The sequence below is a fragment of the Hermetia illucens genome, chromosome 5 (genome assembly GCF_905115235.1).
Source record: "Hermetia illucens chromosome 5, iHerIll2.2.curated.20191125, whole genome shotgun sequence".
Classification (NCBI taxonomy): Eukaryota; Metazoa; Arthropoda; class Insecta; order Diptera; family Stratiomyidae; genus Hermetia; species Hermetia illucens.
In genome coordinates this window covers 82055489-82077343 of record NC_051853.1, presented here as the reverse complement: position 1 = coordinate 82077343, position 21855 = coordinate 82055489, and the positions used below count along the sequence as shown (strand labels likewise).

The window sequence follows — 21855 nt, the reverse complement described above, 5'->3', positions numbered from 1 at the left end:
ATTGTCGTTTATATAATTTTTTTAAATTTTTAATTGACATAAAAAGAAAAATGGTTCAAGTTATATCTCATAAGACATGGGTTTTTGAAGGGTATCTTAATTTGCAGAATAAGCTTGAGTGCCATCCCTACATACGCGAGGAGGGCGATCAGACCCAAGCCTGAAATGGGACCCATCTGAAGTGGCACTTACCACGAAGCTTCACCGGAGGTTATCTGGTACAATGCGAACAGGGATGGCCTTCTGAGACCATATTCTCCGGGGGATTTGTTCTTGGCTTGGTTATTTCCGGTTGATCTACTTGTGGAAGTTTCATAATGGTTGTACTCCAATCGCGGGTAGAGCTCCTTGTGAAGTCAAACGTGGAGTAACGCCGGAGCTGCACCCCAGAGGGCAGGCAGAGATAGGCCTTGCATCCATTGGAGTAAATGTTGAGCCTGCACTCAGTATAAACCCGTATCGCTATGGTAGTCATGGTGGGGCTCTGATTATGGTCTGCAAATCAATCTGTATCCAAAGAGGACCGTGGGACTATGCCTACACGGCAGGTACTCACGTTAAACCCCCAGGTTACTCATTTGCAGAATAAGCAAATTAAACGCATTAGATTTCGAATTTTTGCTCTTAACTTTGTGCTCAGAAAATTAAATCTTATGGAAGGCATTGCGAAGACACTCTTAATGTTGTTTTAAAAAGGGAAACGGGAAAATTCCACCTCCAATTATTTCATATATCAATTCCCCCATGACATCTTTGAGTTAGGGATGAAATATTTTCTACTGTTGTAAATAGAATGTTATCCATACTTTGAAGGAAGAAATGTTGGGTTACGATTTTTAGCTTTTGCGTACGAATAATAGAAAGCGATCGTGATGGAAGGCAGCATCATGTTCGAGCACGACAAATGAAAAGACAGGTTTGTGGACAGTAACCATATTGGGGAAAGGTTTGCTTCTGCAACTTTCACTACCTCGCTAATTCAGTAAAATCGGTCTAACTCCGATCCTGCCGTAAGGACTCCAATTGATTTTAATTGAACACAGGATGGGCAGTAGATATAGGAGTTGGATTTTGAAGGTGTGCGACAAAAAGGGACTAACGTGGGCATCGAAGCGACCTTTTTGCTCCAGGTCTCAATCAAGGTTTGCCATGTGTGTTTGTGTTCGTCTTTGTCCTCCCCGTTGATGTTTCATTATCACTCGCATGGCATTGACTGCAATGATAATCAAGGTGAATTGCAGCCACTGCTCAGACGTGACGTCATCAGGTGCTGTTGCTTTCCCCGCTTTCATTCGTTTTATTGCTTCTTCGACTTCAATCATGTTGACAGTTACGTCTCAATGGTTTCACGTGGGTGCCTGTCTTGGGGACTTAATCCTACAGGTCCTGCACGCTTGAACATAACCAACAATCCCCATGAAGCTCCCACTAGGGGGCCAACCGCAACAACCGAGCACACATATAATAGGAATTCTCCTGAAGTATGTGAATTCAGGGGCTGTCCAAGTTCCCATGGTATCAGTATACCCCCTCGTGCAGACTCGGGTCAAATCGCCGTAATTAAGCCTTTGAGGTATTCGCCTACTGCATCACGGCCGGAAAACCAATGTGATACAGCGTTTCCGGTGCCACTACTATGGAGGTTTTCGGCGACCACTTGGTTCTGGTTTGGCCGACAGGATTGCTGCCCCGTCCGACCACCAATGGTGCTGACAGGTGGAGTTGATCCAAATGTGGAAGTTGAGGATGAACTCTTCCTTTGAAATTTGCTGAAAATATTCTTGTCATCTATCCATCGCCACACGTATGTCGGTAAGCAAACTACCGTTCTTGTCATTAACTCAACAATAGTGTTCCGTATTACGTGTGTCGGCTTTTAACAAGTCAGTAGAGATCTTCCTCACCACCCCGGGTGATTAATTTATCGTAAAAACAACGATAGTTTTTCTGCTTCCCAGTTGGCATTCTTTCCAAAACTTTCAGACATCCTTCCTTGCTTTGCTGTTTGGAGCTCTGCGAGCTTCAGTAAAGTGATTAATATTTAAGTTCAGGTAAGTACCGAGGCTGCAATGGCATGCGGAAACTTCAAACCCTTTTATATTACATCTGCAACCTTGTAGAATCCTTTCAATTTCGCAGTGTTTCTTCGGATTCTGTAATTACTTTGGGTTTAGTCTCGATCGCCTTCCTAACCTCTCTGAAAATAAACCAACCAATAGATTTCCCTCCTTCTCTGCATGTTTTTTAATAAGATTCTTGGAGGTTGGCATTGCCCTAGTTTTTGAAAAGATGTTTTTAATATCTCTATACGCTAAAGGGAAATTTCAATCTTGGTATGAATTTTAGGCCCCGTTCACTCGTCTGTTACAGATTCTGTGAGATATGTCAGTTACTGGTCCAAGGCGAGCCTTGTGAAACGTTGGTATTACCAATCTACTAGCCTTTGCCAATTCCATGTCCAAATGTCTAAATTCTCAGCAGAAAGTGCAAGTCATCTACAGAAATTTATATAAGGCTTTGACTTTGTCAATCAAACGATATTTTTACTCAAACTTGTCTCACTTAATATTCACACGTCACTCATTGTATGACTCAATTCATATCTTTCAAATCATCCCTGAAACGTTTTTTTGACGGTTGTTAATCCCGAGTTCTTTTCTAGTTCCTCTGTTGCACTATTGCACTAACAGGAACCATCCTGGGTCCACTATTAATATTTTTATTCTTAATCAACCACTTTCTCTCTCTTATGACTTACGCTTGGCTGCATTACGTCGAAGATCTTAATCTCATTTCTTCTGTAGTTCCTTCACAGTCGAAACCTAGACACTCTGGTTCATTGGTGCTCTAGTAATGAGATGGCACTAAACGCCAGCAATTCTACTCAGTGTGCTACTCTCTCAGATCCTCCCCCACTTCGCTCTGCTACTTTCACGGCGGCATCGCATATAATACTTGAGTGCCAACCAATTTGTTGGTGTAACTATCGACTACAGGCAACCTTGAGTATTGCTCCGTGATATGGGCCCTTTCCTGCAATTGTGATTGTCCTTCTTCTGAGAAGGTTAAATGAAATTCTACCGTATCCTTTTGTTTTAAGAAGAACTACCCTTGTGTAGAACATTCTACTGATCTCCACTCTTTCAATCGTCCTTAACTTAAACTATGCAAAATTTTCCTCGATATGTGTACTCCGTTTAAATTCTCTGCCAGTCTAAGGGACTGATCCGCCTCTATGGATATCATCTACCATAAGGCCTCGTATAACACGTAGAAAGAACTTTTCCGCCTGACACCACCTATATTTCTTTCTAAGTACCCTTCGCGGAACTCTAACTTTATTCCCACTCCTGAATCGTTAGACTATGTCGGTGCATTGCAACCAGGTCTGGTAGACTCTTTCTCTTACTGTAGTTTTAAGCTTAGGCTAAGTTTACTACTTTCTCCACTTTTTGAGGCTAATAGTAAGTGACTCTTCGTCAATTTTTTAATGTTGTGCTCCGAGTTCGAAGCGCGGCTACATCTTGGATTGTATTTGTACTTGTGCTTATCTCGGTGCTGTAGGCACTTGCAAAGTATAATATTCAGCAATGTATGGTATAAACAGGAATAGGAAAAAAACCAAGTCTTCAATTTACATTGCGGATGCATCGATTTTGTATACGAATACTTGCGCTTTTTGCTGTCATGTAAATAACCATAAAATCGAAAATTGATTGCCGACGAATCTAGAGTTCAAAGAAAATGTGACGAATACTCGGCATCCTAACATCGTCGCTGCATAAAACTTGCATCCAGTGCGCTCCGATTCATCTTTATCGGAACAATAGTCAAAGTGTCTTGCTGTCAACGTTATGTGTGCTAATCGATTCAACATCGCAACAATCTTAACGCAATCAATGCATAGTCAAGTTAAAGCATATTCCATGTCCGACATTCCTCTGAACGCACAAATCATCCTTTTGAAGGACGGTCTATTCTCCCCATCGTACCTGGCTTCGAGCCCCAGGAAAAAGAGCAAACGAGGCCATTACAGGTTCATTGCGTGCACAGATAACAAATCTGTACTCTTGTTTCGCATTCAGACAAGGATGGATCGGAACTCTTTGCCTCAGTAATTATTATCGCCCTAATATAGAAACTCCCCATTGAGATTAGCAACGAGTTGAAGTTCGAACAGAGAACTCAATGTGGCACTGCAATAAATTTATGTCTTCTTTAATGTTTTTCCATTAGGGATACTGCACTGTAAAAATATTTATTACAATCGATGTTAAGACGGGGCAGCCTCGGAATCCCAGATCTGGTTTCTGCTTCGGGACCATCTTAATGTAAAGTGCATGTAATCGAGTTTAAAGGACAAGCTACAAGTGACTTCTAGAGTCGGTGATACCTAAATCTCCTTGTTGGGCATTCCCACCTAAAAATAGAATAGACCAGAGGAATGGTCAATAAAGATTATTTATATACGCGGAGTTGGCGGTGGAGATAATTTGATTTCTTATAAGATGCTCAAGTCTGGCCGTGAGATGACACTGTTTTTTATAGGCGGATAAAATGACATTAACTTGAAATAAAATTGTTTTTATGTGGTCACCACTTCTAGAGTGATTAATTTCTACTAGTCTACTTGGCTACTTAACGCTACCTGAAACTATCTTGACATAACTTGCTTTTCATTAAAAGATAAATTTTCGTCATCAGATGCCAAAAGAAAGGGAAAAACTTCAAACGCCAACGCAGGAAATTTGAAGTAAATAACCGTTAAACATTTTATTACCCATATTTAAATTCCTTTCCAATGGATAGTAGTACACCATCTAGATACTATACTGGCGATTTTCGACAAATTATCTAAAGTCGTAAATATCTTTTGCTTTTTTTTGAAAGGAAGTGTTATTTTATGATCGTCATGTGGGTACATTTTCGCATAGAACTATTCATAATTTTATGACTCGTAAAAGACTGAAATTTTAAGCTTCGATTTTTAAAGCAAATTTCTTCGTCTGGGGAAAGGCGGCTAAGAAACGGGATTTTCGACTTAATCCGCTGGTCAGTTAGTTTTGCTTCTGGGTTCATTGTAAAGATAAAAACTGTATTTTTCTTCCAATAATAAAATTAAAATCAATAAAATCGATAAAGGGAAGCATATATTGCCGAAATTATTCGCGAGAAAATTCAAATAATATATAGAACTGGAATGTGAAGAGCGTCCCATATTAGTTTCAAAGCAATCGGTACGATAAGAGCCCTTTAGATATTATGGTTGTCATGGTTCCCGATTTCGTATTTTGGGTGTGTGATTAATGTTGCACTGACACGGCTCTATAGGTTGTGATAGGTTCATGATTCACTAAAAACAAAATTCAATTCAAAAGTCGGCATGCTTACCTAGTATTAACTAATGCGTATAATCAGAAAAGCGTAGCTCAACATCACCTGTAGTGCAACGGCAAGAATTTTGATTGGCAACACGGTGCGTAGAGTTCAACTCCGGCCAATGAAGGTTTATCTCTTTTTATTCGACGAATCAACATGACAACGAGTGAGAACAGTTTGCCTTTGAAGCCGATTCGATCGCGGCTGTAGCCTTGAACAGCTTCACATCCAATCTGTCCAAGATGAGTTCGTTGACTTCCGCCAGCCCACATGGAACATCCGGAAAGAAAAGTGAGGAACAACCTGCAAAACGGCACACGGAAACTAGGATTGATAGGTACATTCTAGTGACCAAAAGGAAATGCAGCCTCCCATCGGCGAATGACGAACAAGTCGGAATACCGGAAGCTGGAGGCTTTGGGTGTAAATGTTTTGCATTTTTTGTATTGAGAAATTTTCTTTTTTAGAAATATAAGCCTCAGAAACGTTCACGCCCCTACAGAGGAGACAGGAGAGTTGGAGAAGGATACCTACTACTAGGCAGCTGACCGGAGTTTCGAAACCTGCACCAAGTATGATATCAAAATCATACTTGGAGATTTCAACAGTCAAGTAGGGACGGGGTCCGTATTCAGGCGATACTTCTGATGCCGTAGCAATGATACCGGACTGCGGATTATTCAGTTAGCAGTATCGCACAAAACGGTTGTCGGAAGTACCTGGCTTGCGTGGAAAGCAGTCCACAAAAATACGTGGGCTTCTCCACTTTCAACCAAATTGACCACGTACTGATTGAACGCCGTCACCTCTCAGCCTTGATGGATTGTATTTGTATAGAACATAAAGGGGGCCAATATAGATTCGGATCACTATCTTGTTGGCATGGTGCTCCGAGCTCGAATTACAACACCATCTACAATCCCCTCTGCCAATCAGGTGAGAGTGAATACTGAAGCCATTCACAACATGACACCTATAAGGGGGAAATGAATGCCGCAATAACCACAGCTAACAGATGTCCTGGATATGGAGCACCAACAAATGATCTTCACAACCACTTGAAGAGCGTTATATACGGCCACAAATATACTTGGCCTCAGCCGGAAAAAAAGTCGGAATGGCTGATTTGATGAAGAATGTAAACTAGCAACAGAATGGAAGAATGCCGCATACCGAGTACTGTTGCATTCTTAAAGAACGAGGGCACGCGCAGAGACCTACAAAAGACGCGATTTCATAGACCGAAAAAGGAAGCCTGGAAGAACCTGCCAACTTGAAAAGTACAAGAAGCAACCGCACCAGCCGTGGAAGTTTTACCAACAAGTCAGCAGGATGGAACCTTACACATGGCGATACTCATCCTGCCGAGACAAAGAGGGAAATTTGATTTCCGACAGAATGGACATATTGGAGCGATGCGTTGAGTACTTTGATGAACTACAGAACAACCAGAACATCGGCGAGTTGGAGGTCCCGCCAACGTAAGACGACGGACAAATACTGCCACCACCAAGTATAGAAGAAACAGTCCATGCAATTTATCGGCTTAAAAATCATAAGTCGCCAGGAGCCGATGGAATTACAGCCGAATTGGTTCAATATGGAGGCAACCAATTACTCCAAGTGGTTCATCAAGTTGTGCTCTAGGTGTGGGACAGCTCATCAATGCCTGACGATTGGCAGCGGGGCATTATCTGTCTCATACATAGAAACGGATATATCATACAGTGGAGCAATTAAAGTGGTATCACATTGCTGAGTACCATCTATAAGATATTCTTCTCTATCTCGCTAGGCCAGATAGCCCTATACGCCCAGAATATCATTGGCCCATGCCAAAGATCAGATTTTCTCTCTGCAGCATGCGATGGAGAAACTGTTGGAATCTGGACATCAGTTGCACCATCTTTTCATCGACTTTAAAGCCGCCTATGACAGCATAGCCAGGGTAAGACTGTACACGGCCATGAGAGAATTCGGTATCCCAACGAAATTGATAAGATTGACCAATGTGCGAGGCCAGATAAAAGCAGCAGGATCACTTTCAAGACCATTGAAGATCAACAACGGTCTAAGACAAGGGGATGCCCTACCATGCGTCCTCTTTAACCCAGCCCTGGAGAAAGTGATTTGTGATGCAGACGTAAATACGAGAGGCATCATCCTCTTCAACTCCAGCCAACTATTGGCCTACGCTGGTGATATTGACATTATGGAAAGAACAACCCGAGATGTGCAGTCTATCTTCATCCAGATCGAGCAGGCGGCGCGAGATTTCGGGCTGCACATTAATGAAGGCAAGACAAAGTATGATAGATGGTGACAACGTCAGCGCCAAAAACCGAAGAACGAACAACATCGAATCGCACTGGTCAAACGAAAACAATAAAGATTGGAGACTAAAAGTTTGAGAACGTTGAAAATTTTTCCTATCTAGGGTCGAAAATCACAGTCGATAGCAGCACGGTTGTTGGCTGCCAACAGACCCTATTTCAGCTTATAAAACCCCGTACCAGATCTTAAATTTCTCCTCATTTTTGCTGGTATATTTTATATTAAGCTGCCAGGTGTGTTGATTCCTTACTGAGTAATCTGCATGATTTCAAAGTTCCTGCGCTTTCGTCACCTCACCCTGAGACGCTGCAGTGGCGTACAACCATTCAGACTGAAGCCTCCTCTTTCTTACGCAACCGCCTCGGGAAAAGCTATTATTATTACTGCTAAGCTAGGTGGAAAAGATCACTATAAGCTTGCTTTCTAATATTGTGGAAAATAGTAAGTGCATTGTTTTCTAGTTGATCAGCAAGTTTTGCTCTGAGATAAGATGGATCCATAGTCGGGTGGGATTCATCGGATAACGGTCGAGAAACTGTACTACATATGTCAGTGAATGTAATTCCCAACAAACTGGTGAAAGTTTCGATCGAAAGGGAACCAAATGTGTATATTTATCGGCGTCCTTATAGCTTGCTTGAAAAAGGGAGTATTTGCGAAGCAGTGGAAAATCTTGTGTCATGCATAACCGTCATCACATTGACCAATATTAAACATATTAAGTGCAAAGAGTTTAGAGCGTATTATTTACAATAGGCTGTTCCTAATTGTGCAGAGCGCAGGCGGGTTCTAAATATGGGTTCAGAGTGCCGCAGTTCTCTGTCGACGAAATCTGCATCGAAGGAGCAGCAGAGAGGGAGATATTATACCAAGAATTATTGTGCATAATGCATGCACTGATGTATAAAAAATATTTGAATTTAGCCAGGTTGAATGACATAGTAAGATAATGTATAAGATAAATTCATTGGCACATTTATTCAGAACTCTGATAGAGAGCTATATTACAATACAAATGAGGACATTGAGAGCTACAGCAAAACGTTGGAGTGGCACAGGAGTCAGTCTTAAGGACATTGTTGTCGAATATTATCTATGATGAGTTTTGCCTATAGTTCAACGGGACGGCAACCGTGATGGGATATGCGAAGGACATAGTGATTGTGACTATCGTATAATACAAGGATGTACAGTGAACAACCAAGGAGCTATAATAGTTCCAATTGCGAAAGAATAACTAAAGACCCCTTGTCTTGTGTGTGATTCCAACTAGCGGACCATTGAACAGCATCGGCCTAAAGGACAAACAACTCATCAGAGAATGTTTAATCTAATTAAAGATAAAAGGCTGGCGCTTAGAAACTACCGCTTGGCGGTGAACGGAAAAATAAAAGAACCAAACGCTGCACTATTGCGCACCATGCCAAATATTGTTGGACCAAAATAACAAAGATTAGGGCTAAAGATCAAAAGTAATTACATCGATATTGTTGTTTGGGGCACCTCTCTGAGTGGAAACCAATAGAGAGACCATCCCATGAAAAATTGTTTGAAGGAAAGTTGGGATAATATCCAAAGAGTACAAGCGATTTAAGGGCTACATTGGAAGCGCAGTTTGTGTGGTGGAATTATATTCAAAGTTTCGTCGTATGAAAGGGACCATGAAGCCCCCTTCTTCGACCCCGATGAAAATCCGCGGCAGCCACCTCCCTATAAAGGGTTATGGGGCCTCAAAGTGTTTATATAGCCATGGTAGATCACCATCAATCATTAGATATGTTCAAATGAACAGATTTATGACTTGTCAATGGTATCAAATTTAAAAAGTAGGATTGCCTACATTCTATCACGCCCATAAGGATTATAAAGAAAAGACTCATGGAATATCAAATTAATTCAAAAACAGATCTCAGATAGGTGTTTCCGAAAGTGGAGTTTCTATTGGCTACCTCAATTACCATGGGAAATGTACGAGTATATACGGTCTTTTGATCAACAATTGATTCGTATCGGATCTCAGTTGTCATACACAATCAATTTTCCTCAGCTTACTGCTACCACATTAAGTATATCAATCTCCGTACTGCATAAGTTTAATACGAACCTTAATTCATGGCTCTCAATCATAACAGAAAATAAACGAATGACCACATAAAATTCTTCATCCCGACTCGCATCCACTAAGAGTTGGTTCAACGGTCGTTTAATAGTTTCCATCTAGGTTTATTAACTTATCAGGAACCTACGTGTGAATCATTAGCGGCCAACAAACGTTGGCTGAGTGCAGATACTGCGACTTGCAATGAGTACATTGTATCGGACGAAACCAAACTAGTATCAGTAATTTGCGACGCGCCTTTGAGTGATCCTATCTCACCTGCGTCTAGCGTGACTACTTGCTGAAGGTGTTAACTGATTCCAGTCGCCTCCTGTACATAGACGATAAAGATGATGGCGCATGATAAGGACACCCATCATAAATTATAACCATTGCCGTTTTATCTCCGCCTGGAATATCTTTAAGAGAGTTTTTATCAAGTAGGATGCAGCTAATGAGGAGGAGGCGGATGTAACCTAAGTGGAAGCGCTCGTTATAACGGACTTTCCTATTTAAAAGGCAATTTCGCTTTAGAATGGTCCTCCTAACTGTTCACAAGATACGCACATCTTATTCGTAATTCAGAAAAGAAAGAACGAGCTCCACATAGTCACGTGAATGAACGTAGACTGGATAATATATGCAAATTCCCATTTTTCAGAATGATATGCCAAAAATGTCAATCATAAACAATTTATTTAATTCTTTGGATAACACACGTGCCTATATATGGGTATCTTATACGGCTTGTGTCGAATTTAATATTGGATAAGAAATTTGAAATTTAACGTGGACAGATTTGCAGATATAATATATCAACGTGTTTATGGCGCTCAGAATTTTTTGTGATTTTTGCTTGATTTTGAGATAATTATGTTTGGTAAACTGACACCTAAAATAGGTGACTGATTTGAGGACCACCGAATATGTGAGTTTATTGTGAAGATAGTTTTGTTTATAGAACTTTATTGTAGTTCTGAAAAAGTAAACGTTCGTTGACTTCTCTCTTTTGTTGACCAGAGCGAATTGCTAATTTGATAAAAGTATCTTTGCGTAGCATTTGTGACGTAGATCTCTGGATTTAGCTAATGGAATTCTTTCGACTTAATTATTATGCTTCGGTGTCAATGGAGCAAACTATTTTAAGTTTTAATATGTTTTTCCTTGTTTGGAAATGGACTTGTTACTCCTACGCCTCAGAGTAATTTCCTGAAATAACAGTAATATTGTAACATTTTATAAAAACTAATTGATATTGGGTTTTTCCTTGGGACAGCGAATTAACCAGCTTTACTAAATTCAATATGTTTAGCCTATTGTATTTCTTGTTTGCCCGATTTTGGAAATGAAACATTTTTTAATTGAACTGTTAACTTTCTACATATTTTTCTATGTATATAAAGATACTTCGGGATTTAGGTGCTTCATCAGCCCAGCTTACAATCAATCAATACAAGATTGTTAATAAAACCTACGTTGAGCGTTTGATCAAATGTTTGGGACACCAATGAGACATGGGAGAGGACGAAAATGGAGGAGCTCAGGGAGAAGCCAGGTTATTATATTATAGCGGACAAATGGGATCCATTTGCTATTTGAGACAAAAGGTACTACGAGAACAGGATAAAGAATAAGCTGGAGAATGGACCTTAGAAAACTTAAGACCCATCCTCTACTATAATTTGTGATACAGGTAGGTATATTTACCAAAGAATGCCACACAATTAATTAATAATTAATTAAAAAACGTTTCAAACCCAGTACTTCATAGGATCAAAGGGCTCCCGAGGATTCATAAGTCCAGCAAAGTGATGAGGAAAATCGTTTTCATAGAAATGTCACCAACGTCTCTCAAATAGCCAAATGGTAAGTGAAGAGATCCCTTACAATGAAAAAAATCGTTGACTGAGGCAGTCAAAAATTCATATGAGTTCTTCCGGATTCTTCAGTTGATTGGGGAACTTGAAAAGGACCAGGGCTTGGTCTTCTTTGACGTCAAGGTAATTTTTCCAGGCAACCCATTTAAAGAAGTGAAGTGAGGATTAGCTACATCAATAACAATGGAAAAATAAGTTATAACAATGAAGCTGGTCAGAATGTACAGAGGAAAAAACTACTTCAATCTTCTGGTACGATTTTGGAAACGATATGTGGACGACATATGCGACATTATAGAAAAAGTCGAAGTCAGAAGTACACGCAACTCTCTCAATAGATTATATTCAAATATGCAATTGACCTTGGAGATGGGGAAAGAAGGACAAATATTATTCTTAGGCCAGGCAGCCAGAAACAAAATATTAGACCTGGTGATCTACATTAAAGCGAGTGATTTCCAGCACGTTGGACCACACTTATCACCACAAACTACCCTCTATCAATGACATGATCCATCCATCGGATGCTAACCTATACATTCTGAATGCATAGTGAAAGAGCCTTGAATGTCGTCAGAATGAGTGGGTATATCGTCCAAACCATCTGTAGTTTAATCAAAACACTTACCAAGTATAATCCCAATTAACAGCCCAAAAGGAGAAGAGCTTTGGAATTTAACTAAATCTTTCTTCCATTGAGACAGAAACTAGGAAGCGTGGTTGAGACACTCTTCTGAAATCAACCAAGGATAGAACAAATCCCATTGCAACAAAATATACATCGGATAGACGAGAAGGGAAGTGGAGATACATCTCGAAAAGTAGCTGCTGAAGACAGAGTTGGCGAGAAAAGAAGGATCTATGGACTTCAGACCGAAGGTAGTAGAGCACATCGTCTCGATGAACCATGACATTCCTAAGGAGCACGCAAGAGTAGAGAAAATTGTGAAAGCGAAAATTTACCGAACCCAGAAAAATGTACTTCCCAATAGGGATCAAGGCATAGAATATTCCTGGCTATTCAAATTGACGAAAATATAATAATAACAACAGTTTCATCGGCAAGGCTAGAAATCCGGAGGAAAGGGATTAATTAATGCCATAACCTACAAACATAAACAGGGAGATTTTAGATTTTTTTAATTTGGACCCTAGTATTGAGGAAGACGACAGGTAGTTCCAAAATATGCATACTTATAAAAAATAGAAGTTTTTAGTAAAAAAAAAGCCAAAAGATATCTCGTTTTTGTTTTAATTAATTGAAGATTCCAAAACTAACCTATGAACGAAGCAGCTCTCGAAATAGTTTAATGTGAAACTGACATTCTATGTATGTGCAGCAAATGTATGGTCACCAAGTAACTTTAAGCTATGTGGCTTTGTTTAAAATAGTAGGATATCCACCAAACTTTAGTAAGAGGCAACGGCCAATGTTTGTTTAGAATGAATGTATTTTTTTGGAAAATCTTAGAAAGATACGCCTTCCCCAGCACCGTTCGGATCGTTGAAGCTACAGCGGGCTCCTGTGAGATTCGTACCTACCAAAAACCAATTCGGCCTCTGTAGCTGACTTTACCTTTAGGCACTCGTCCTTCTGCTCTTTCCTACTTTCCTCCTTCCGCCTCCCCTCCTTTATTTTTTCAATTGCGGGGAAAAGCGTAAGCCAGTTTTTACCCTCGACCCCAGCATCTCAATGCTTGGTTCAGGTTTCTCCTCTCCATTTCGTACGTTGGGCAGTGGAATATTACATGCTTTACCTCCTCCGGTAAATCACTGCCTGTAGAACAATTCGGTGAATCATGCAACCCAAAGTGGTGCAGATACTGCATGTAGCAACCACTGTGTCCCATGACGAACTGCGTAATGAGCGGTCTAACCATGTTTCTGCCTGTGCGTTCGCCGATCCTTCGCAGACTCTAACCTTGCCGCAATCCTGTGTTTTGTGTATCCCTGCATAGCTCTTGCATGGTAAAGCATACTCATTTCTTTCGCCAGAATGTCGGCAGGGATCATGCTCGTCACCACCATTATTGCTTAATGTCATGCGGTTCTAAAAGCATTGCAAACGCTCAAAGCCATCAGCAGGTATACTAAATTCACCTGTTTTCGTGTCTGCGAGTTTACAAACGCTTTTTTCCACACAGTTGGCGAGTAAAGCAGAATGAATCTCATCACTTCGACTAGAAGCAACCTACGACAGTGCAAATATTCGTCAGTATTTTTTTTAAATACAGCTTTGGTACCGACTGTGTTTTGGCATGCATACTCTAGATATTTCCTAAAGCTCAGTTTGGCATCAACTATCACTCCCATGGATTTTAATAGCCGTCTTTGACACGACCGTATATCCGCCGACTTACACTTTTACTGCGGTACCCCTGCCGGGACAATGTACTCTTTGGGGACTTCATCCGTCCCCGTCCCGAGTACTTTCTGTGAGGTAATTTTCGAACAAATTCGCTAAAAATCCGCGATCGTTTATGCCAGCCAACGCCTTTTTAATTCTGTTCCAGTTGGCCGAGTTGAATGAACATACTGACATAGCATGTTTTCCTCATCTATCGGGTGATTTGGGTGATTTTTTTCTGTCCTTGCCATATGTCGGGCTTGAAGGTCGCGGAAAACGTGTTCCTCCAAAAGCTTTCGCTATCCAACCGAGCAACTGATCCGGCATTCATCGAGAGCTCTTTTTGGAGATCTATTCGCCCTGTGAGTATAGTCGTCACTGACTTGCCGAGTGACTGCGCCGCTAAAGCGGTGCCCACATTTGACATACGCAGGCATTGCATTAGGGCCCTTCTACTGAAAGGGTGTGAGGTCCCAACATTGCCGAGCACCACTAGGCTCAATGTATTAATTGTATCTTTGATTTGTACACATGCGTACGAATTTTAAAATACGGGGAAGATTTTTTAGCTTACACAAAGTTTCTTACATTAGAAAACTTAAAACCTTGAATACCTGAAGCATCTGGCTCCCGGATTTCTGACTTGTTTAGATTTTTCGACTGGACGGCTTCTAAGAATCGCTCCTTAATTTGTTTTGAACAAAACTTTAAAAAGAATCTTTTATGGTTGAATAGCATAGAAAGCATAGAAGATTACGGTTACTGGTCATAGCTCAAGGCTAGCAAAAGACTTAATGAAACTGGAGTTCTACTGTGATCAACTAGTAAAAATTTTGACAAATAAAATATGGAGACAATAAGAAGACTATGAGGGAGTCCGCTAAGCTGAACAATAACTATAGGATCACCCGGTTCAGCCAGACTACAGTTCGATAAGATGGGCTCTAGGCAAATGGGGACACTTTCTCTTGCCCCATTCAATGCCTCAGAAATACATGGAATGGCCACTTTTCCTTTATTAGCAAAGTTTCTTCCCACCATTTTTCGCCTGTTATCGTCTCTTTTCCTCCGTTTTCGAACTACGGAATATAGCTTCTGAATGCCTTGATACAAAGAAACCTCATCAATAACTCAAATGGAATAGCATTATTTAACTGCTTCCAATCGTGACTTTTTCTAAGCGCGAACATTATCAATGGAAAAGTTTCGTTATATTTCCACGCCTCAATCCCTCCTTGACTGCTTCCTGCTTCCTTGCAATATATTTCTTTTGCTCTCTATGAAATTGAAGGAAATCTTATCTACTATAATAATAATCGTTGGCGCAACAATCCATATTGGATCAGGGCCGTGATGTGTTGGAAGACTTCATTCAAGACCGTAACGGTACACTACAGGATTACAGCACCTTATAGGACGCAATGTGGTCAGTAATGTGCTCGCCTGAGATGATTACCCTAATTTGACTCAGGTACTGATTCACAGCTGAGTCGACTGGTATCCGACATCCAGTCACGATAACCTAGCCCATCGTCACCAGCGAGATTTGAGCCGCGACCTTTCGCTACGACAGCCCAGTGCTCTAACCGCTTGAGCTATCCGGTCACTATACCCCGTTATAAATCCGGGGACGATTTTCAGCCGGTCAACTAGGACACCTTCAATAGAAATCTATGGACATTTCTGAGTTCCAGGATATCGGACTCTTCTGTTGTGTTTATGATAAGAACAGCTACGATGGACAGACAGCGAGCAGATTTTAACGAAAGAATTTGTTCATCCTCCACTTCCACAAGTACTGAATTTGGAGCAATGCCACTTTTTACATAGCAAAGGAGGAATTAAAGCAACAAGACCTCATGACATCGTTACTGAGCCCTGGAAAGCGAAAAGCTTGGATCCAACGCTGTGGTTCAGTGAGTTCTTGAATTTTGGTATGGAGGAGGGAGGAAGACCATCTGATTGGCAAAAAAACGAAATGATCAAATTACTGTCCGATACGGTTGTTGTCGCATACAATGGAGGTTTTTAATAGCGTTCGTGACGTCGTTTAAATAACCATGTGTCACATAAACTCAGCTGGTATACTCTGCAGCAACGCCTGTTGCCCTGTTCAGAACTAGGCGATTTAAATATTTCGGATCAATGCCATGTTAAAATTATTTCACGTATCGAGTCAACTTGGATGAAGTGGCGTTTCACAGTGGTATTCTTTGCAATGGAAGCATCAACGAACATATCAAAGCCAAAATCTACCGTAATGTGGTCCAAGTTGTCGCCTACTGTGGTTCTGAATGCTGGCCGATTTCAAGGCAATGGATAACGGTCGTGGTAATGAAGATAAAGATATTGCGTTGGACTAATGGGAACGCCCGTGATCGATGGTGAAAAATTGCGAAGTAGACGGTTTTGACGGTATGGAGATGTAATTTGTGCTGACGATCGTTTCAGGATTAGTCTGAGCATTGATGTCGCTGGGAAATGTCCAAAAGCGGACTGAAACCACGTTTGCATGGTGCGTAGGTGATGATTTGGGAACCTCTTGACTCCATCCATATCAGGCCTCAGACCGAGGTGGAATCGATCAAGACAAGGCAACCCCTCTTCTAAATAGGTTGTGGTGAAACTCCTCAGGTCTTGCCTGTAACAGTCCAACATCGCAACAGCAACTTGCAGGATTTCTGTTTGCGGATATGATGCTTCTATGTCCTAAATAGTTGACTGCTTGTACCATCTGGATTTCCACTAGAGATAAGGTGGGTACCATGTAGCTGCCCAACTCAAGCTTCCTGACTAGTCGAGTTTCTTGGTGTTCACCGTTTAGCAGGCCATGCGTAATTTAATTCGTCTATGCGCTTTACGAACAACGTTGATTATCTGCCACTTAACAATTTAATTAGTTGGCATGAATGCAAGCAATGTAACGAGCGATGACGCTAAGACCCAATAAATTGCTAATAATACTAGCAAAACTAACATCCAATTTTATAAATACGGCAAAAGGCGTTTTGAGTCACACACATGCAGCACTTATTTATGGTATTTTTCATTCATAATTTAGATGATAAACTTGTACAACAAAATTGCATAATAAACCGATTGCTGGGCGAATAATCATACTCCAAGAACCTTGTTGCAAATATTCTTCCATCGTTACAAACCTCAGGTGCAATAAACAAGATAATTTAATCAACTAAACTGCAAGAGTCATATCTACTCACCTTCACATGATGCAGTCGCCGTCAATAAAGCGATAAAGGCCCATTTCACCGCCCACTGCATTTGCCGTGGGGATAACATCTTGCGGCTTCGGTGGAGTTTTCAGTCCCTTCAGTCTGCAATAAAGTGGAAAAAGACATTTATTAGTTCTCAGGTAACACAGGCTTATGGCGAATACGTAAAGGCAATATGTATTTATTGGAATGTTGCAATGTCATTAGTATTATCGCGAGGCACTCGTGGTAATTGCATTTTGCTCCTTTGCAGATATAAACCGAAAATAGATAGAAGTAGGTTGACGATTTTGGACGGTCCTACGGCGCTTTATGACTTCAGAAGACAAACATTGAGATAATTATAAAGGGGGCGTCTTTCACGTGCCTTTGATCCAGAACGTTGTAGCGGATGAGGCACGCGAATTGTCTCTTATGTTCTATAAAATAATTAGCGCTTCTTCCTTTTTACTCAATTTGATTATGCAAACATTCATGCATAGCACAACGATCTCCAGTCATCCATTCTTAAAGGCCTCGCAAATATTCTTATGAAAGGAGTCCGTATCGATTTCAAGCAATTTTTTTCAAATCCTTTCACCGACGAAATAAAAGAATTTCAAAAATGGAAAAAAAATGTTCCATTCCATGCCTTGTTGGCATTGTTAAGAGGGCTGAAGTTCCATGGAACCTAACAATGACTGGAAGAATTTGTCCTGTGGACCATGAAATGTTAACAAGCTGCAATTATGAGTTGAGGAGATATGTACAAGTGTGTTGGGTTAGTCCTGGTCCATTCATTGCGGGGGTAGTATGAATTCCTTTGCTCTTTGCCTCTCGTACGTTTTATGGGTTCGTTTTCCTGTCGATCTTTTTGTGCCAATTAAATTCAGAATACTGTTGTGACATGGTAATCTGGGAGATAGACGGGTTATATTCTAAATAGGAGTTTTGGGAGCGGACCTTTTTCATGGCGTTTACCATGTGTAGCGTGCACTGCAATGTGAGAGCATTTGCGCAATGATATGTATAAGGACGTCATGACATCAATGGAAGTCACAAGGTTACATTAACATTGAAATGTTGTAGACAAGTTAATTAGGTTAATGGCAACTTGAAAGGTAATAACAACTTGAAAACGTTGTGTCGTTATCATGATTGTGGAGTAATATTCTTACTAAACGGACAATGATGACTAATTAAATATTGCTGATTTTTGCATTGAGTTCCATCTAGTAAATTAAAAGTGACTAGCTGGGTCCAGGGGATGAAATGAAAATTAATGGTCAAGAGCTTGAGTCCCATTTTCCAGAGTCAATATGGTTCGGGTGAAGTGCTGAGAATTCTTCAATGTAAGCTTCATACATAATAAATTTCTTGAGAAATAAGTCAGAAGTTATTGTACACCATACTTGTTGACAGAATTTTTTTGGGGGGGGGGGGGGGGGGGGTGGTTTACTGGATGGCTGATTAAACTTATATCTTTCGGGTGTAAGAGCCCTGGGCTCGATTCAATTGACTTTGATACGAGATGAGCTGAAAAGGCCGTAGGTTAACATAGAAAAAAATTTGTTTTTGCTAAAATTTGATTTTACTCCTCAATATAGTTACTTTCGAGAGCGATACAACGATGATATCGGTTATACAATTTTTCCATACTATTTTTATAGTCCGGTTTGTTTTTAGCCTCAAAATAAGCCTCAATTTCGGCGATCACCTTTGAGAACAGTAAAAGGTCACTAGGAGTCAGATCTGGAGAAAACGGCAGGTGCGGAAGCACACAGCACAAACACTTCAATAACGCTATGTGATAGTCGCTGTTGATGGATTTTTCCTTCTCAAGATAGTCGATGCATATTATGCGCAAAAATTCTTCGGAGGATTCTTCTCTCGAACGTGACCAAAAGTTCGCAATTCTTCTAGCTAAGAACCCAAGTCTCCGAGGAATGCATGAGGACTGGCAAAATCATTGTCTTGTACAGTAAGAGCTTTGACCCTATGATGAGACGTTTCGAGCGGAACAGTTTTTGTAAGCTGAAATAGGCTCTGTTGGCTGCCAACAACCGTGCGCGGATTTCATCATCGTAGCTTTTATCGGTTGTGATTTTCGACCCTAGATAGGAGAAATTATCAACGGTCTCAAAGTTGTAGTCTCCTATCTTTATTCTTCCCAATTCACCAGTGCGGTTTGATGTTGTAGGTTGGTTGGTTTTTGGTGCTGACGTTGCCACCATATATTTTCATTCATTACATTCTCGAGGGCCAGTATAAAGAGGACGCATGATAGGGCATCCCCTTGTTGTAGATAGTTGTTGATGTCGAATGGTCTTGAGAGTGATCCTGCTGCTTTTATCTGGCCTCGCACATTGGTCAGGGTCAGCCTAGTCAGTCTTATCAATTTCGTTGGGATACAGAATTCTCTCATGCCCGTGTACAGTTTTACCCTGGCTATGCTATCATAGTCGGTTTTAAAGTCGATGAAAAGATGGTGCAACTGTTGAAAATCTGATGTGTTGCTGATTTGTCTGGAGTGAAGCCTATTTGGTATGGGCCAATGATATTCTGGGACTATGGGGCTATCCGGCCTAACAAGATAGCGAAGAATACCTTATAGATGGTACTCAGCAACGTGATATCTCTATAATTGCTGCACTGTGTGATATCTCCCTTTTTATATTTTTTATGCCATGTATATCCCAAAATAATGATGCCACAGCCTTGCCAGCCGACTGGTTGCGTCTTTGCAAGCTTTAGAGTCGGTTCACCATGTGCAGCCCACTCAGATGAAGATCTCCTTGATTCTAGTGTAAAATAATATAGCCATGTTTCGTCCATTGTCACATAAGGAAGTATAAAATCGGGTTTTTTTTTATGGTGGAAGAACTTCAAACACTGCTTAGAATCGTCAACTTCTTGTTGTTTTTGGTCGATTTTGATTTTGGTCGCGGCACCAACTTTGAACAGAGCTTCAGCTATCTCGATCAAATTCGTCGAAAATTATTTTGTGGAATTTTTTCTTATGTTTTCGCCAGTAACAACTTTGAGGCGTCCACTGCGTGCATGGTCCTCGGTGCTGATTTCGCCTCGTTTAAACTAAGCTAATCAGTTCTCAACGGCTGATTTTCCTGGATCAAAGTCCGAGTGATGTTTATCAAGCTAAGCCTTGGTATAAACGGTATTTTTTCTCGCCAAAAAGTAAAGCTTCCCTTTTATCTATTTTCTTCAAATTAGCAAAAGTTGGCAAAAACTAACTATGCTGAAACTATTCTATGCTCAGAACCAAGCTACGATAAGGTTGCAATACCAGATTGATGGTGTCATATTATAGTTGACATTGTGCATCTACCTCACGTTTTTCTTTGTCTTCTGCCGCTTCAACAACTAAGAGATTTAGTAACGTATGTGGAATATAGCGCTCTCGAACTCACGCTCCATATATTTATTAGGGAAGTAGCAAATGACATCTATGGGGAGAAGCTACTTGATTTCATCACTTCAGCTGGTTTTATCACTGTGAAGATGGGATGTGCCCCAATGTTAGTTGGATCAAGCAGAGTGGAAGTAATTGATCCAGCAATTTGTACTTCAAAAGTGTTAGAGTTGATTACAAAGTGGGGAGTGCTACTCGAAGTCTCATTGTCACTGTCAGGCGAACTGACTTCAATACAAGGACGGAATCCAAGATAGATAAATTCGGGGGAAAATTCAAGAAAACAGCTGGGCAATAAACTATAGTTTCTTATAGGATTAAAGACGCGGTAGAACTGTAATTGAACATTCGGAATAGTACATTTGTAGAGCGCTTTGAAGAGGTAAAGAACTGTAAAATTCAAGAAATTAAACTAACAACTTTGGAATCGCGCTTTTTGAAGAAATAAGAATGAATGCTGTTTAAACTCCAGTGTAAATATAAGAGACCTATAACAAGTTTTAATGAGATTTCCATCAAGGAACTGCAGAGCGAACGAGAGACCTGAAGACTGTGAAGGGCCCTTAAGAGGGATGAATCTGGCTGGTTGACTACCTTAGAAAACTAGAAATTACTTTCACAAACTTCTCCATAGTTGATTTCGTGCAGGTTTTCTTGGAAGTACTTCGTCCGGGAGAAGAGGTGTTAGTCATTTGGGTTTATTTAGGAATGTAGATTTGATGCAGCTTGTTCACTTTGGGAAGTGGAATTTGAGTCACGTACTCTTAACTGTTTAGAAAAGATTGCATCAGCTTTCTTCTTGCATGACATTTTCCTAAAAATAAGGTCCGGTCCGGTCCAGTTGTTACCTTAATCAGCGTGGGGGATTTTTAATCTTTGGGCTTATTATTACTATATTATTATAATATAGGTATTTTTTTTGCTCCACTTCTACTCAATTATAATGCCTATACATTTTTAGGCAGAGGAAGGCCGAAGATGTAATAGTTTCGAATCATTTATTTATGTTGGCAATATCTATGGCAGAAAAGGAATACGCGGTACACCTTGCCTCAGATGGAGCAGTACCCAGATAGTTTTTAGGGATATCAATCTGGTGGATCTCGGCACAAAACTGCGGAGTTTCTTACTAAGGTAGGCCGATACCAGTTTTTGGGCCGTTGATGATACATATGTCT

At 40.6% G+C, this 21855-nt stretch overlaps 1 protein-coding gene across 3 annotated transcripts in view; it reads right to left on the bottom strand.

The window, feature by feature from the left end:
* The window catches only part of LOC119657069 (serine-rich adhesin for platelets), a 181560-nt gene that overhangs the window by 29175 nt on the left and 130530 nt on the right, over positions 1-21855 (bottom strand). For all 3 annotated transcript variants that reach the window (XM_038063823.1, XM_038063825.1, XM_038063824.1), the window contains exon 2: positions 17257-17370. In XM_038063823.1, the coding sequence (XP_037919751.1) occupies positions 17257-17335 (79 nt within the window). In that variant the 5' untranslated portion in view covers positions 17336-17370. The remainder of the gene's footprint in view (positions 1-17256; positions 17371-21855) is intronic.